The 17,095-nt window shown below is 50.0% G+C and overlaps 1 protein-coding gene across 3 annotated transcripts in view; it reads left to right on the top strand.

Moving 5' to 3' along the window:
• Positions 1–17,095, top strand: part of HNRNPM (heterogeneous nuclear ribonucleoprotein M) — a 60,696-nt gene that overhangs the window by 31,207 nt on the left and 12,394 nt on the right. For all 3 annotated transcript variants that reach the window (XM_069649683.1, XM_069649681.1, XM_069649682.1), the window contains one exon: positions 7,036–7,772. In XM_069649683.1, coding sequence (XP_069505784.1) covers positions 7,036–7,772 — 737 coding nt within the window. The remainder of the gene's footprint in view (positions 1–7,035; positions 7,773–17,095) is intronic.

The raw sequence follows: 17,095 nt of genomic DNA, 5'->3' as shown, positions 1-17,095 counted from the left end.
GTAGCTTCTAGTACCACAGCTCACTTTACCATCACCTTGAGCCACACTATATATTGCTGTCCTGGCATCTGCAAGGTGTCTTGCTATCTTTTTTTTTACGAATATGGATGCCTAGAATTTGAAGATGGCAGAGGTTTTTCCTATGACCATCAAATTGTAGGTAGCCAGTCTCTACTTAAAATGGACAGATGGCTCCTTCCTTTTCTAGACTGGCTAACAATTTTGTGTTCTTGCAGAGTGTGCACACCTAGTACAGACAGTACCCAGATGTGCTACTGATGAGCATTCATGGGGGGGAGGGTGTTTCTTGAGTTTGAAAAACATTGTAGCCATTCGGTATTTGTGACTACAACAGTCAAAACTACATGTGGATCGAGTGGGCGCAAGGGGCGACCGGGTTGCCCTCCTCGCTAGACTTCCGCACTCTCTGCCTCTTCTACGTGTGGACTCCTGACCACCAAGCATACTTAAACCAACATCTTGGTCACAACCACAATCTTTCTTCATACTCCTTCACAACACCTCTCCGTGGTTGCTGCGTCAGCAACTCGAAGTAACATCACCTGTAAGAGGATTCAATTCAACACTACAGCTAAGTCAATGCCTAGTCTGGGATACTGAATGGAAACCCTTATTGATATATCTTTACGTCCAGTTCATGCGTTCTGGATGACTACCCCTATATAACACCCCTCTCTTGGAATCCCCCTGACCCCACTGAGCCACGAAGTAGTTCTGTTTCGCAAGTTTAAACGGTTTATTTGGTAATTTAAACAATATATATCACACTTTATAATAAATTAATAATTGAATATCACACTTAATCTGAGCAGTAATCCATAATGGATAGTCCGGCACTAGCACACTTCTTTATAATCAATGATGAGTGGTTATAGGATGGATATGATAGCAACAATAATTTTATGGTTTCAAATGGATGCAAAATGGATGCAATGTGGAATGAAATGCAGTACAGAAATTAACTTGATAGGATTTCAGCAAAAGACGATCACTTTCTTGGACAGATAGGAGTTTTGAAACACAGGCAAAATGCTTTGAATATGGTGACAATGCAGTGAGAAATATGCTGAAAATGGTTTTAATTCCCTTTAGGAGGTTCAGGATGAGTGAAATATACTTGGGAGGAGTTCAGGCTCACTTTAGCAAGGATCTAGGAGTAACTAGCAGGATAAACGAATTTTTGGCAAAGGAAAGCAATGAAGCTGCTGTTTTCACACGTGGCTGGATTTTTAACCAAATCGCGGTAAAATTCGTGAGTGCGAGAATCGTGATTACAGCAAAAGTATGAGGAGTAGGAAGTCGGTTCTAGGCTTGTTGAAAAGCTGAGATTCTGAGCTTCCAGAGGAGTTAAACCAAGTTCCTAGCCCAAACGTTTCCAGAGATACAGACTATTAAAGGTAGTTTTTCGGATTTGAAATTTTAAAAGTTCAAGGCGACAGGTTACAGCTTGCAGCTAGAAAATGACAAGTGACAGCTTTGCAGGTGACAGGTGACAGTTCTGGTTAGATTAAAATAGATTGAATTATATTAACTAAGAGATTGGTTCTGCTAGGTACTCACAATATATTTAGAAATGGGCCTCGCCACGGATCTGGTCAACAGGTTTTCTTCACTCGCCATGGACGGTTTCTGCGCACAGCGTCTGGGTCAGCTCTACTCTGCTGGTCTGGTCTGGGTCTCTGGTTCTGAACAGGTCTGTGGGTCCGGATACAGCGGTCTCCGGTTCAGCTGGTCTCTCTGGATACAACACTGCTCCCTGGCAAATGGCAAGAGTTGTTGCAAAGAATTCAAACCGCTCGCCTGGCTGTGAATAGTGGCAATGATTTGAGGCCTGCTAAAGAGGGATTTAGCTTGTAGTTGACCTCTCTGCTACAAATTCTGAAGTAAAGTCTTAGTCTCTGAAGGGTGGATAGATTGAAGTGTCTGTTGGCTCTCTGGAGGTTGATGGAGGTAAAGTATGGATTTTCCCGGCAGAGCGTCCCGCAGCAGATGGAATAGAATGTCCCTATCTGTCCTGACTCTCTGCTTTTATGTGTTTTGAAAGTGGGTGGAGAGGCTAGCTTTCTAGGCCCTACCCCTCTCCACTTGTCATTGGCCACTTCCTCCTCCTTCCCCTTGATTGGGGGAATGAAATGTCGTGTCATCATGATGAGGTCTGTTTATGATAGAGAACCCACCCCTGACAACTTTACACACAATCTATATCTGATCCTAATAGACATATTTCATAGATAGTCAGTTGTTTGGCATTGCATACACGCATCATGCATTTACTGATGGTAGCCCCTGTTCCAATTCTGTCGTTTCTAGGAGCTTGGGTTCAAAAATGGCAACATATTTTACTTTTTGGTCGGGTTACCAATATTGGATTTGTCCCCGCATCTACACAAATGTTCGCAAAGCATGTGGGCATTAGGTGGTGGAGTGTCAGATTTTTAAAATATATACATTTAGAGTAATATCCTCTTTTCCGCTAAAAACCCCCCTGAACATACCACCGGGTCCTAACACGTCTTCAAATGTGCACAGAAAAATCACAAGAATAATGATATCACTTATAAAATTTTCACAAGTCCGCTCTATGAATGATCCATCTTTTTAGATTTATGTTCTGGCCCCAAAGGGGTGTGGTTCCCCCAGCACAAGGTTGAATTTCTGGTTTTGCCAGTTCTGCCAAGCCAGCTTGCTCTCACAGGCAGTGCTCCTCCCCTTTCCTTCCAGGAGGAAGCCACTTTTACGATCCCCCCCAATAAAACATTTGCCTGAGTCAGGACAGGGCTTTGTTCAATTTCCTGCAGAGCCCAGGTAATTCAATCAGAAGTGTCGTATCACTTTTGGTGGGAACAGCAAAAGCCAGCTAGGCCTGGGAACACAGCTGTTGTGCAAGTCTCAACTCCTGTCGGGGGTAGCTGGTGGGCAGAATTCAGTTTCATTAAGCCAGGTTTCAGATAAAATGTCACTTTTTGTTCCCCAGTTTAAGTCAAGACAATTTTTACATATGCAGCTAGAATGCTGATTCTAAGTTCAAAACTATGACATTTCAACAGTGACAAACTATGTGACACTCAAAAGTAGGTCACTCAGTTAATTTAAACATTTTCGTTTTTTGGTAGTTTTAAATCCAGTTTCAGTTAGGCTGCTGCAGACCTGCAGAGCTCAGCCAGTCTTGTTATGAACATTCAAGTCACTTCAGAATATAACTTTACATTGTGTCCACCTCTCAATAAGTCTTTCTTTGGCCTGCTTTGGGTTCATTTATTCAGTTTTACACAAGTCTGGTGGTTTTAAAACGCCGGCTTTCTGATAGTGGTGAGTACTGCTAATGCAACCATTTTGGGGGTTTAAGAAAATGAATTCCCCACAGTTCTAGGTTGCTTTTGGCAATCAGCATTGCCATTCCCAATGGTTTCAGCTTACTGTGTGGGTAGTCCAATGGTGGTTTTAGGCAGTGCCCTTCTGTGCCCTTGGCAAAAATGGGTGGCAGCCTATTCTTCATGCATTTTCAGGGAAGCTCTGGCTATCATGTTTTCACTGCCAGTACTGCAGTTTTTGTGGTAGGGCTCGGATGCATGGGTAAAAACATCCAAGGCAACATGTTGCCTTTGCTGGATGATCTAGTCCTTACTCCCACAGGTCCTTGTAACCCACACACTTCGTGAGTAGTTATACACCCCCTCTCAAAACTGTGGCCCCTCTGACTTCGAGAGGCTAAAGCTATTTAGCTTTTTAAAACTTGATTTTCACCAGAGTTCCAAACACAGGCTTCTCCAGCATGGGGGTCTGGCGTGGATTCACATGCTCATGAATATTTCCCATCGTCGGGATGGGAATCCTTGGTAAAATATCAGCTTCATTTCTGAACTGTCTTTCTCCTAACAACCAATCACCGAGGTCTGGGTCATACTGCCCCAGCCAATGACTGCCCTCTACCCAAGCCTCTCTGGCAGCCATCTTCAGATTATTACCACACGTTCGTGTTGGGATTCCTTGTGCTTAGCGCTCAAGCTTTTACTGCGGTTTTCGCTTTTTGAAACTTTTACTCTACTTGTCGATCAATCAAGCCTCTCGTTCCATCGATCATCCTTCCAATTGACGGGGACTCGTTTTTCAGATTTCTTCAGCACCCCTCAAGGGCGGATTTCGTCGTTCCAGAAGATCTCCAAGGCCTCTACACCGTGTGGATCATGTCGGACGTGAAGGATGATTCACCTACCCTTTTCAAGCTTTGCGTAAATACATGGACGACAAACTACCCAACGCTTAAGGAGGAATACTGTTTTGCCATGAACTCTCGAGACGCATGTTGAAGGATTGGCATAAACTGCTGGAGTGGCTGCAGACCAAGGCTTCTGCACTGGGTGGTTCCCAGGAACATGTCTCTCCCATATCTGAGCGAGCTTCTAAGTCCTTTGAGGGCATCCCTCCCATGGGGGTCCAACGAAAGGCTAAGCACCGAGTCTGCTACCGTCTGCAGCGCCGCTCCGGCAGGCTCATTGGCTAGGGTGCGTTCGACATCCCCAGCTGCATCGGCCTCCAGTCAATGCTCCGGATCGTCATCCAAGAGGAAGTCTGAATCACCCAGACAAGCTGAAGGCGGCCCCGAAGGCCAAACTGGGTACGGCGTCTGGCCTGTCCTCGGCAGAAAAGGGACCGGGCCTCTGACTGGCACCTAAAGAGACCAAACGGGCAGTGTCGGGGTGACCAGAGGCCAAGCAGGACAAAGGGCCTGGCCTTACTGAAAGAGTTGCACCGGGCGAATGCGTCTCCTTCCATAGTGGTAGCGTCCCTTTTGAGGGCAGACCCGTAGGGCGCCCTTCCGCAGGAATCTACCTCTAGACCATCTAGGAAGGTGGCGACTAGCAGGGCGCCCATGGGGATACTGTAGAGTAAGGCGACTGAGGGCCGACGAAGAGTGCCCTGACACTGCTACGCCCCAGCTGCCTGTCTCCACCACAGCTGCAACCCGGATCTTTCAATGGATGTTCTTGCCACCCTTCATACACTTGCATCTGAGATATAGAGGTGCCGTTGACACTGCCACCTTCTCCCCCAGCAGCGCTGGTGCCTACAGCCCCGCTAACGGGAACCGCCATCCAAGAAGAGGAAGAGTCACCTGCTGCCTCCTTTCTCTGCCACCCCATCAGGTGACTGAGTCTGGTGGGATGGGGACCTCCCATCACCTCCGCCCAGATCCTCTCCGCTGGACGAGATGGGATCGTTCCACACGATCTTCAGAGCATCGGTGCGCTTCCAGCTCACGTCAGAGATAGTAAGGCTTCTTATACCAGCGCCGCAAGGCGAAGAGGAAGACCATCCTTTCAGTCCCGCTATTGGATGATGCTCATGAAGAATCCTTCTATGGCCCCAGCGAAGAGGGACTGTTTAGAGAAGAAATTCCGAGTGCCAGACTCGGCTCCCATGTGCTTGCAAGCCCAGCGGTCAACGGACTGTTTCCGCAGTGGCCAGCTGGCAGCATCCAGCCCTCCTAATCGGTTTGCAAACAGACCACTGCCTGGCCATCCAAGCCCATTCCACCAGAGTGATTGCTGCGACAAGTGTTTCTGTCTGGTGTGCCCCTGCTGGACAGCCTCAGGGCTGCTATGTGGAGGTCACACCATCACAAGATTCTACTGTCTAGAGGAATTCCAGAGAGGAGTCCATGGTCGGCCAAGCAGTGCTTGGCAATCTGTTCTCTTGAAGGTGAGCCTGTTAAGGAGGTAAGAGTAATTGCTTCTGTTGCGCCTTGCCACCTCCCGTGGTTGTGTAATGTTGTACTGCTATGTATTCTTGATTCATGAGCATGTGAAGCCATGCCAGACCTCATGCTGGAGAGAACACGTTATTTACCTGTAACTATTGTCCAGCATGGATTCAGATGCAAAACCTCCCTCAGTCCCCTCTGCAGCTCTAATTGGTCATAATGTCACTTGACCTGCTACCAAATTAGAAGATGGCTGCCCAAGGAGAGGCTTAGGGAGAGGGCAGTCATTGGCTGGGGGCAGTATGACCCAGAGCTCAGTGATTGGTTTAGAGGAGAGACTGAAAGTGAACTGTTCTTTCTTTTACCAAGGATTCCTGGCCTGACACCAGGGAATATTCATGAGCATTCCCCATCGTCATGAGCATGTGAAGCAATGCTAGACTCTTGCTGGAGAACAGTAGTTGCAGGGAAGTAACGTGTCCCATCTTTAGCCCTCAAAGACACCAGGTAAGTCGTGATCAACAGGATAGAAGGTAATGGCTGCCTCTGCTAAGAACACCAGGGGGGACCTGTGACTCAATTGGAAGGAACAGTGCCAACATTACCTCCCCAAAAACTGCCTTGCTCCCAGCCCTCCCCTGCCCAGGAGCCTAAAACATTTGTGATTTTGTGGTCTGGGGCGACAGCACAAAGGGACTGCCATCACATAACCAATTTTAAATCCATGATTCCTGGCTCCTTTCAGTGGTGGACAGGGGTTATCACCGTCTCCTGTCTCTGCCCCCCCTCGGCCTGTGCAACAAGAGATTCAGACACACTTACAGATCAGAGCAATACAACCTGAACCTGTATGGGGTGGGGTATGGATGCTATTAGAGATTCTGTGGTATAAAAGGACCTTCAGGCATTTCTGCATCCCACTTCTTTCAACCTTTTGTTACCCCCGGAAAAGGTCGGGTAGCTTCGCCAGGACTTTTGGTGTGAACTGTAAGTCCACCTCAAATGGCTGGGAATTATTGAGGGCATGAACGAATTGGGGAGGGGGGGCGAGAGAGGGGCGACTGGCTTGGACAGTCTATTCAGTGCAAACCTTAACATTTCTTCCACAGGTCATTGGGCTTAGTTTTCCAAGAGTTTAGATTCAAACTTGAGAAACTATGGTTGTGGGTCAGTACAGTGCATGTTAAAGATCAGAAGCCGCAAGGAAGTTTGGTTGCCACTAGTTGTTTAACCAGTGGCAATTGTATGTTGTCCTTAGTTTGATATATGTAGCCATTGTGACATGTACCTTTTTTTTATTTCTTTCTCACTAGACTCTGGAAGTGGCCTTTCTGGATTGGACCGGATGAGTTCTGCTTTAGGATCTGGGCTTGAGAGAATGGGTTCTGGTATGGGCCATGGGCTGGAGAGGGTGTCGTCTGATATAGACAGACTGGGGCTAGTTATAGATCGCTTGGGCTCCAGTGGTGATAGACTCTCTAGTTCTGGGATGGATAGACTAGGTTCCATAGGTTTAGATTCTATGGCTTCCAATGTTGATAGAATGGGGCACAGCATGGACAGGTTGTCTTCTGTAGAGAGAATGGGTTCTGGAATGAGTTTTGGGATGGATCGAATGGGCTCTACTTTGGAACGAGTTGCTTCAGCTTTAGATAGAATGGGATCAGTTGATAGGATGGGTTCAGCTAGTATGGATCGAATGGGTATGGTTTCTTCATCGATGGATCGAATGGGCTCTGGAATTGATCGGATTGGTCAAGTTATGGATCGAATGTCCACACCAGTAGATCGCATGGGTTCTGGGGCCATGGGTAGAATGGGTTTGGATCGTGTAGGCGCAGGTGGAATGGACCGAATTGGAGCTAGTATGGGACAGTCTATGGGGGCAGGACTGGATCGCATGGGACTTGCAATGGGAGTTGGTTTTGACAGGACAATGGACATGGATCGTGCCAACTTTGGAGGTGGTGGATTTGGAGGTGCATATGGTGGATCTGCATCTGGAGGACCTGCAGGTCAAAGGAAAGGCTGCCAGATATTTGTGAGAAATGTAAGTGGTCTAGTTTGAATATTTTCATATGGATTGTTTTCGAATACAGCAAAGGTATTCTGTTTTAGTCCAAATTCAAATGTAGTAAAAGGCTCTATCAAATTATTTAAAAAATTGGTATGCGTGGATAGATGCTTGTACTCAGTATTTGCTTTCATAGATCCTATATTTTGGACAGCTTGATTGAAGCTTTTACTACCTGGCTTCCCCTTTAATATCTGGGCATAAATTAGGATGCCAATGGTGCTTTCATGGTACGTGCTAAATGCATTATGTTGGGAGCTTAATCAGATTAGTTTTGTGTGACAAAGTAATGGCCAGACATTCCCACATTACAGGAACAAAAACCTGGAGATGTATATCCTACAAGGTCTCCCCCATGCAAGACTCTGCCCATCACTACACACAACTCTCCTGACATGTGTGAAAATAAAAAACACTGCTGTTTATCGGGCCTGGTCAGGACGCCAGATATGGGTGCGATACTAGTCTGTCCTCCCCTGCATGTGAGTTTTTAGCGACTCACATGGAAGCATGGCCAGACTTTCTGTAATATCAGGGGTTTCCTTTTTGAATTCAGCATACATTGAACTGTTGGACATCAGCTGGTAGCTTTTGATCTTGGCTCCTGCATGCATCCGTTCTGAATGGAAACATTAGCAGAGCCCTCAACTGTAGACTGTTTCCCCAAGGATTGATGGACTACTAAAATACCCTTGCCCCTCTCACGCTACAACCCAAAGGATACAGCATAGTGTCCCAAAGAATTGCGCCCAGCTGGCTTATCAGTCTTTCCTTATACCTTTGCAACATATTGTGCCTGAAACCTTCAACGCAGTCCTCTCTGCTTATTGAATGTAAAAGTTTGCTTGTATTGTATTGCTCCTTTTATTTGCATGTTTGCAAAGACTAGTCTACTGAAGGTTGTTAATCTATAACTGTAATTAATGTACCCCAATGTAATGCAAAAGTAATAAAAATGAGCGCGCAAATTGCAAGTAGAAAAGCTTTATTTGCAAAATACAGCTAGCTGAATCGGACGGCTCCTTTAAAACTGAACAATTCAACACGCCGACTCGGGGCTACTATAGTTGCAAGACAGCAAAATGAACCTGATCTGAAAATGCAACCTTAATTTCATTGCCCTCCATTGAGCCCAAAAAAATCACTATACACTATAAACAATATAATTGGAGGTATCTTTTCTTGTGACCACCAAAATACCACCCCTCTAACCTGCCCTCATTTCACTCTGCACAAAAAGCATCTTAATTGGTTGGCACTTTTCGTGGTGTAATAAAACTCTACCCAATTGGACCGTGTCAGACCACTTGGGCTGAAGCATACCAGAGACTGACCAATCATAGTGCGAGATCAGCAAGGGCAAAATTTAGTTGCAGCCCATGGTACACCACAATCCCTTCCCCCATAATTGGCCCCCTTCTGCCTATCGCACCTGCTCACTCTGCGACACCCTTTTAGCTGCATTTTGCCAGCTGTGGAAGCAACCTCCTAGTTGGAATGAATAGCTACATGAAAATGCCTTGGGCCCTGTCTGCAAATTAAATGTATTGTTTTACCAAGTCACTTTTACGACTGCAGTGTCTTGCTTTGAGTGGGGGTGCAGCTGCTCATAACCTAACTTTTCATTCTGATAATGCGGCTGTCAGACCTTCTTGTGTAGTTGTCCTTCAGAACCATTCTATTTTTCAATTGTCTTATTGTCTGGGAAGGTGCCTGCTGTGGTGGTGCATCATTTCAGGCCCCTGAACTTCCTCACTCGCAAAATTAACTGGAAACTTTTCCACATCCCTTATCAGTTTCCATTTCTGAACTTTCTCCTAACCAATCACGGAGCTCTGGGTCATACTGCCCTCTGCCTAAGCCGCTCCTCTGGCAGCCATCGTCAGATTTTTTTTTTTACCGCACATTCAAGTGATGTGGGGTCCTTGTGTTTTTGCTCTTGAGCTTTTACTTCGTTTATCATTTGAGTATTACTCTAGTTTCTGGTCAATCGGGCTTTGTGCTCCATTGATTAACATGGACCCGTTGTTGGATTTCTCGGCGCCCCTCAAGGGTGAACTTCGTCAAGTTTCTTCGTGGAGGATTCCAGAAGATTGCAGGATGTGACCCCTAGGACCAAGGGTGTCCCTTCCTCCCAGGAGGGAGGCTGCGGTTGGCCCATAGAGAAGACCCCGCAGAAGAGGGCGATGGTCATGTCCCCGAGACCTTCACCACTGGATGCAAAGAGTGGGTGAGGGGTGTGGTGGCCCTCTGAGGAGAAGCTCACCAGTCTGCAAACCGTCCAGGAGGAGGGAAACTTAGCAAGGAGGACACTGAGTAAGAGCAGCAAGGCGACTATGGTCTGGGCTCCCAGCTCCTGCACCTCAGCTGCCACTTTTGGGCACTGCATACACTGGTCTTTATCTCTCCATCCGCCGACAAGCGGGAACCCGTTTGTTTGGTAAATTTCAACGCCCCTCCAGGGCAAGAATTGTTGAAGATTCCAGAAGGCTATCCGTCCTACTCTGCACTAGGGACCGTGGTGGAGGAGGGGAAGCTCCCTTTTCGAGCTCTGCTCCAGCTGTGGACTGCATACTATTTTTGTAGAGGACAAACTCCTCCAGTGCGTCTGTCTCCAATCAAAGGCCTCACCTAGGACCGGCTGGTCCAAAGAGTGGGCTTTTAAGTCCTTTGAGGGTGCACGATCTGTGGGGGCCCAAGACTAGGCCAAGCGCCACAAGACGGGGATTCTGTGCAAGTGGGGTTACTGAACGGGTAGGGCGTGCTCAACTTCACCATCTGTCGCCATGTCCAGCCATCGCTCCTGCTCCTCCTAGAAGAGGAAAGCGGGGAAAGCTTCAAGAGTAAGGCACAGTTGGTGGCGGCCGCCCTCTCGCAGGCCAAGGGGGCTGACCCAGGCAAGGTAGCCCCGGCAGTGCCCAGAGTATTCTTGCCTATTTTGGTTCATCAGATTTTTTGTTTTGTTTGTTTTAATGGGGATCCGTTTTTCGGCATCTCCCGCCCCTCATGGGCGGGATGGTCAGGTGTTTCTTTTTTGCAAGTTTCTATAAGGCCATCAGGCCTGCACTGTGCCGGATCATGTCGGAACTGGACCGAGCTTCCCGCTTCAAGCTCTGAACCAGCTGCGGTTTGCGGAATGTTTTCATTGAGGACGGATTCCCAGCGTCTGTCTTCCTCCGTCACACAAGAATGCAGGATCGGCGTGTCAGACTGGCTTTGTGGCTCAAAGCCGGGGTCTCTACCCTGTGTGGCCCACAGGGGGATGCCTCATCCAAATCTAGCCAGATCGGGCATATAGCTCCTTTGAGGGGGCCCAAGACAAGGCCAAACACTGTCCACTTCTCCAGCGTTGGGTCTGGCATGGATTCACATGCTCATGAATATTCCCTGTCGGCTGGGAATACTCTTAAAGAAATCGGTTTCATTTCTGAACTCTAACAACTGGTCACTGGTGTCATACTGCCCTCTACCTAAGCCCCTCCTGGCAGCCATCCCAGTGTTGGGAGTCCTCGTGCTTCGCTCTCGAGCCTTTACTGCGTTTTGTGCTTTTTGAAAGTTTACTCCTATTTTTTGGGTCACTCTAGCTTTGCACTCTCATTGATCCACCTTTCGATTAACGTGGACCAGTTTTTTGGATTCTTCAGCCCCCCTCAAGGGTGAATTTTGTCGTTTCGTACTGCATTCCAGAAGTTTCTTGGCCTATGCTGTGGACATGTTGGAGGATTCAGCTTCCCTTTTCAAGATTTGTTCCGACTGCAGCTTGCGGAATTTCTTCTCGGACGACAAGCATTCCAAGTGCCTCTATTGCCTGTACCCAGACCCAAAGCACGTGGTGGAGGACTGTTTTGTCAGGAGATGGTACCCCACACGTTGAAGGATCGGTATATGCGGCTCATGTGGCTGCAGGCCAATGCCCCTGCTCTGGGTGGGTCCCTGCAGCATGCCTCCCCCGGCTACCAAAAAAACTGAGCAGTCTTCTAAGACCTTTGAGGTCGCTCCTCCCACGGTGGCCCAACAAAAGGTCAAGCAGTCACCAGGAGCACAGATGCGACGGGCTCCTCGGCAGCCAGGGTGCATGCAGCGCCTCGGACCATCTGGGCAAACTCAGAAGCCAAGAACCAGCCTGCCGGAGAAGGCCGGGCTGATTCCCCCGCCCCCCCCCTCCTCTTAAGGAGAAGGCTGCGGGTTCAAGGCTGTGAAGGCCCAGGTTCATCCGACGAAGGCCCAGCCTTCCATCCGAAGGGGTGGTGGCATCACTCAACTGCCTCTAGACCATGCAGGAGGAGAGGTGCATAGAGAGCAGCCCTACTGCAAGGATTCCAACGAGGAGACTGACTAACAGCAGGGTGGTGGGGGCCTGGGCGACCAGCTGCCACCTTAGTCACCGGTTTCATCTCTGCCCCCATCACCGCCTCAGCGGCCACTTGGGGATATCTCGCCAGACATTCTCAGTTTTGCATACTCTAGTCTCGGAGATGCCTGTGGCACTGGCGGCCCCTCCCGCAGCGCCAATAGAGACTGTGTAACCACTGACCAAGAAGATGAAAATTCACCCTCCGCCTCCTTACCACCCTTTGCCTCCCTCTTCTCAGTCTTCGTAAGGCTCCTCTTCAGCAGCCTCCCCAACCTCCCCTGCCAGTGAGGGGGAAGAAGTTGGATGCAATGGGGCAATGAGTTATCAAATCGGTGGCGACTACCATCAAGGCCGCCAACGCTCTTGCCATTGTGGTGCGTTACGAGTGGGAGCTGTGGTTCAAGATCGCTCACCACCTGGGCTTCCAAGAGGTCGGAAGCTTTGGAGATTCTTCAGGAAGGCGAGGTGGCTTCGGACCACTCCATCACGGTGGCCACGGACATCGCTGACACGGTGCTCCGCCCAAATGGGTAACAGCGTTTGCCTTTGACGAGGCTGGCTTGGGGCCACCAATTTTCATCAGGACATTCAGTCGAGGGTGTTGAAATGCCCTTTGGGAAAATTTGTTCGGGAAGGACGTAGATTCATGCCATCCTTGGTCACGCTTCAGCAGCGAAAGCCGGCCTTTGGGACCTCGTGCAGCATATCCTAAGGATCCTCCCAACGGTTTCAATGGAATTGCCTCGTCTTACTGTCAAACCCTCACGTTAATCGGGCCAGGAGAACCGGGCCGCATCAAGTCTGGAGGTCATTGTCGCCAGGGTCCCCAAGGTGGCGCTTCGACGTCCAAGCAGGATTGAACCAACTGCGGCGTTGGGGGGGGGGGGCCCCCACCCGTGCACCCCAGTGGGAGGCTGCCTAGCTAGCTTGGTCAGCTTGTGGAAGTCCACCTACAGCTGGGTGCTTGACTCTTTCGCCCACAGACACACCCTGGAATGTCAATGGAAGTGTCCCCCAATGCCACCGTTGTCCTGGCAGGAAAACCAATGTCCGCAGCTGCTGCAGGTGATGCGGGCCATGTTTAAGAACGGTGTGATAGAGCTTGTCCCAAAGTCTTCGGGGCTCGAGTACTCTTGTTTGTCATAAACCAGCAGCTGGAGGCCCATCCTAGACCTGTCTAAAAGACCCGTCTAAACGTCCCAAAAGTTCTGGATGGTGACACCAGCACGTGCTTGGACAGCTGTAAGGTGACTGTCGTCGCTGGACTTGTGGGTTGCTTACTTCCACATCGCCATTCGCAAGGGGCATCGCAAGTTTCTGGGCTTAGTGGTTAAAGGTCAGCATTCCCAATTCAAGGCCCTTCCTTTTGAGTTGAAGTCGGCGCCAAGGCTTTTCACCAAGTGCCTGGCGCCTTTGACAGCGCAGCTGCGTCTAGAAGGATCCACATCTACCCTTACTTGGGCCACTGGCTCATTCAGGCCAGCTCTAAGGACATGGCTGTCGACTACTCGGCAAGGACCAGCTGCCTTCTGACAGATCTGGGGTTCTTGGTGAACTATGTAAAGTCATGCTTGACTCCATTGCAGAACGCGCTGTTTCTGGGATCCCGACTCAAGTGTTGTGCCTGGCGTCTCAGTCGAACGAGAGGATAGCGACCATCTTGGGAAAGTTACGACAGCTGTTAGTACTGAAGATCGCATGGGTGAGGTCCAAGTCTCTGCTTGACATGTTGCCATGCATGTACCTCATTCGGCTGTGCAGGCTACGGATGTGTCCACTATACGAGTTCCTCAACGCCCGTTTGATACAAGTGTCGGGAAGCTTCGAGGAAAAGATCACTCTGCGAGTTTCCGTCGAGCGATACAATGGTGGGGAGTTCGGCCACATCAGTCCGAAGGTGTGGATTTCCAGACCCCACCTCACCAGGAGACTGTCAAAATGGACACCTTCCTGGAAGAATGGGGAGCTCACACCGGAAGTGTTCATGCGAGAGGCCTGTGGCTACCGGAGAAGACGTTGCACATCGGGTTGGAGCTGCGGGCAGTGTTTTGGGCCCTCAAGTCTTTCCTTCCGTCCCTCAATGGGCGGGTGGTGCGGGTCTTCATGGACAATACATCAGGAAGCAGGGAGGCACCAGATCCCCAGTGCTCTCCACAAAGACCTGGAACGACTGCAGCCTGGGGATCTCCTGTCTCCGCCGGCCAGATCACTGCAAGAGAAGATTGGCTTGTTCCACGTCATGATGTCCAAGGCCTCAGAGCTGTTCCAGCTCGTCCCGGTGGAGTAGAAAGCGGGTTTCCTTTAGCAGCGCCGGTAGGCGAAGAGGAAGACTGTTGTCGATCCCGTTATTGGATGACATTTGGGACGAGGGGTTGGCCCTCATGAAGAACCCTTCGTTGGCTCTGAAGAGGGGTTGCTACGAGAACAAATGCAGAGTGCCGGACTCTCACCAAGTGCTTACGGTCCCAGCTGTTTAGACTCTGGTTTTGGCAGCAGTCTTCGGGCTCATCCTCGGCAGCCTCCTCCCCCAGTTACCCACCCCCCCCGTCCCCCTCTGGGCGGTGAGGGAAAGGTTGGCTGCCATGGGGCAAAGGTTGATCACGTCAGCCGCGACGACCATCGCCACTAACTGCCTCGCCATCGTGGCACGGTACGACAAGGGAACTTTGGTTCAAGGTGGCCACCCTCCTGGACTTCCTTCCCGACGACAATAGGGCCACCACATTGGAGATTCTACAGGAAGGCGAGGTGGCTTCAGACCACGCCATGGGAGTGGCCACAGACATTGCCGATATGGGATTCCGCCGAACGGGCAACAGTGTTTGCCTTTGTCGGCGAGGCTGAGAACCACTGATTTCCTCCAGGATGTTTTGGACATGTCCTTGGAGGATGGGGACAATTTGTTTGGTAAGACTGTGGACGAGTCTCTCCAGGACATCAAAGCGGACATTGAGACGGCTCGTGCTAAGAGGATTGCGGCCATCCTGGGCAAGGTACAAAGGTTGTTGGCCCTGAAGGTCGCAAGGTTGAGGTCCATCAAGTCTCTACTCGGCATGATGTCGTAATGCATATACCTAATTCGGCTGTGCAGGCTATGGATGCTTATGCTGCAGGAATTCCTCAATGCCCGTTGGATAAAAGTGGCGGGGAGCTTCGAGGACAAGAACACACTCTAGAGCTTCCGTCGAGCGATACAGAAGTGGGAAGTGTGCACACATCCAGACCCCACCTCATCGGGAGACTGGTCACGACGGATGCCTCCCTGGAGGGATGGGGAGCGCACTCTGGGTCTTCATGCAAGAGGCCTGTGGCTACCGTAGGAAAAGTCGTTGCACATCGTGTTGGAGCTATGAGCAGTGTTTTGGGCTCAAGTCCTTCCTTGCGTCCCTCAAGGGCAAGGTGGTACTGCTCTTCACGGACAACACCACCACGATGTTCTACATCCGGAAGCAGAGGGAACACAATCCCGGCTCTCTCCAAAGAGGCGCAGGACTGTTCTTCATCCAGTTTAATCCAGCTAGCAGGAGTGAATAACACCATCGCCGACTCTCTGCAGGGAGCTAAGCTCTTGCCACGAGTGGGAACTTGGGCTGGACCAAGTGGATCACCTGTTCTGCAGATGGGGTAATCCCCAGATCGATCTGTTGGCGATTACCAAGTGCCAGGGGTTCTCCAGCAGGTTTCCCCAGCCGGGGAGCATGGGGGACACTTTCACTTTCCCCTGAGACGGCCTGGTTCTGTATGCGTTCCCTCCGTTGCTGTTGCTTCTTATCAACTCAGATGGTCCCGGTGGCGGATGATTCTTGTTGCACCGGCGTGGGTGAGAAAGATATGGTACCCGGACCTTCTGGACATGTTGGTGTCCCCTCCAGGCAAGTTTCCGGTGGTCACATCTTCTCGCCAGGGAAGGAGGCGCAATTCTGCACTACGACCCAGGATCGCTGAACCTGAAGGCCTGGTTCCTGCAGCACTAGTTTGGGGGCTACGATCTCCCAGCGGATTGTGCTTGCCAAGGCCAGAGCTTCATCTACTCTCAAATGCTACGGGAACAAGTGGAAGAAGTTCACCGTTTGGTGCTGTACCCTGAAGATCAACACTCTACGAGTCACTGCTCTGCAGGTGCTTCCGTATTTGTTGCTGTTGGCCAAGGCATGACTGCCCCAGGCTTTTATAAAGGTTCATCTGGCGGCAATTTCCCGCAACACCAGATCTGGACGGTCATCCTTATGATTGCATCGTTTGGTTAAGGAGTTCGTCATAGGACTATTGCACTTCTCCAGCATGGGGTCTGGCATGGATTCACATGCTCATGAATATTCCCCGTCGTCAGGCTGGGAATCCTCGGTAAAGAAAAAACCAGTATCAGTTTCGTTTCTGTCTTTCGTAGTAATAACCAATCACTGGTCTCTGCGTCATACTGACCACAGCCAATGACTGCCCTCTACCTAAGCACCGCCTCTGGCAGCCATCTTCAGATTTTTACCGCACGTTCATGTGTTGGGATCCTCGTGCTATTCCTCTCGAGCGTTAGTGCTATTTTTTTCCACGTTTTTTCTCAAAAACTTTCGGATTCGTCTGCGCCCCTCAAGGGTGAAGATTTCGTCGAGCTACGCTTTTGGAGGACTCCAGAAGTTTCTCAGGCCCGGCCATGGCCCTGGAGAAGGGAAGCTCGACGCCCGGAAAGCTGTTCATGGTCTCCCCTGGATGCCAGCTGCAGAACTTCTTCAAGGAGGACGAACACTCTTTTTGTCTTTACTGCCTACATGAGGACAAGACGCACGTGGAGAACTGTGCGTTTTGCGGCAACATGTCGGAGCGGACCATGAAGGACCGACATCAACGTCTCGCCAACTGGCTAGAAGGGAAGAGCCCGTCCGGCGAGAAGAGGAAGAAATCCGAGCGGTCTTCTAAGACCTTTGAGGACGCCCCGGCGACGGGGGTCCAA

The sequence above is a fragment of the Ambystoma mexicanum genome, chromosome 1p, assembly GCF_040938575.1.
Source record: "Ambystoma mexicanum isolate Mex_15411 chromosome 1p, UKY_AmexF1_1, whole genome shotgun sequence".
In the NCBI taxonomy this organism is placed as follows: domain Eukaryota; kingdom Metazoa; phylum Chordata; class Amphibia; order Caudata; family Ambystomatidae; genus Ambystoma; species Ambystoma mexicanum.
Note: the sequence above shows the minus strand (reverse complement) of the source record. Positions and strands in the feature narration are given on the sequence as shown.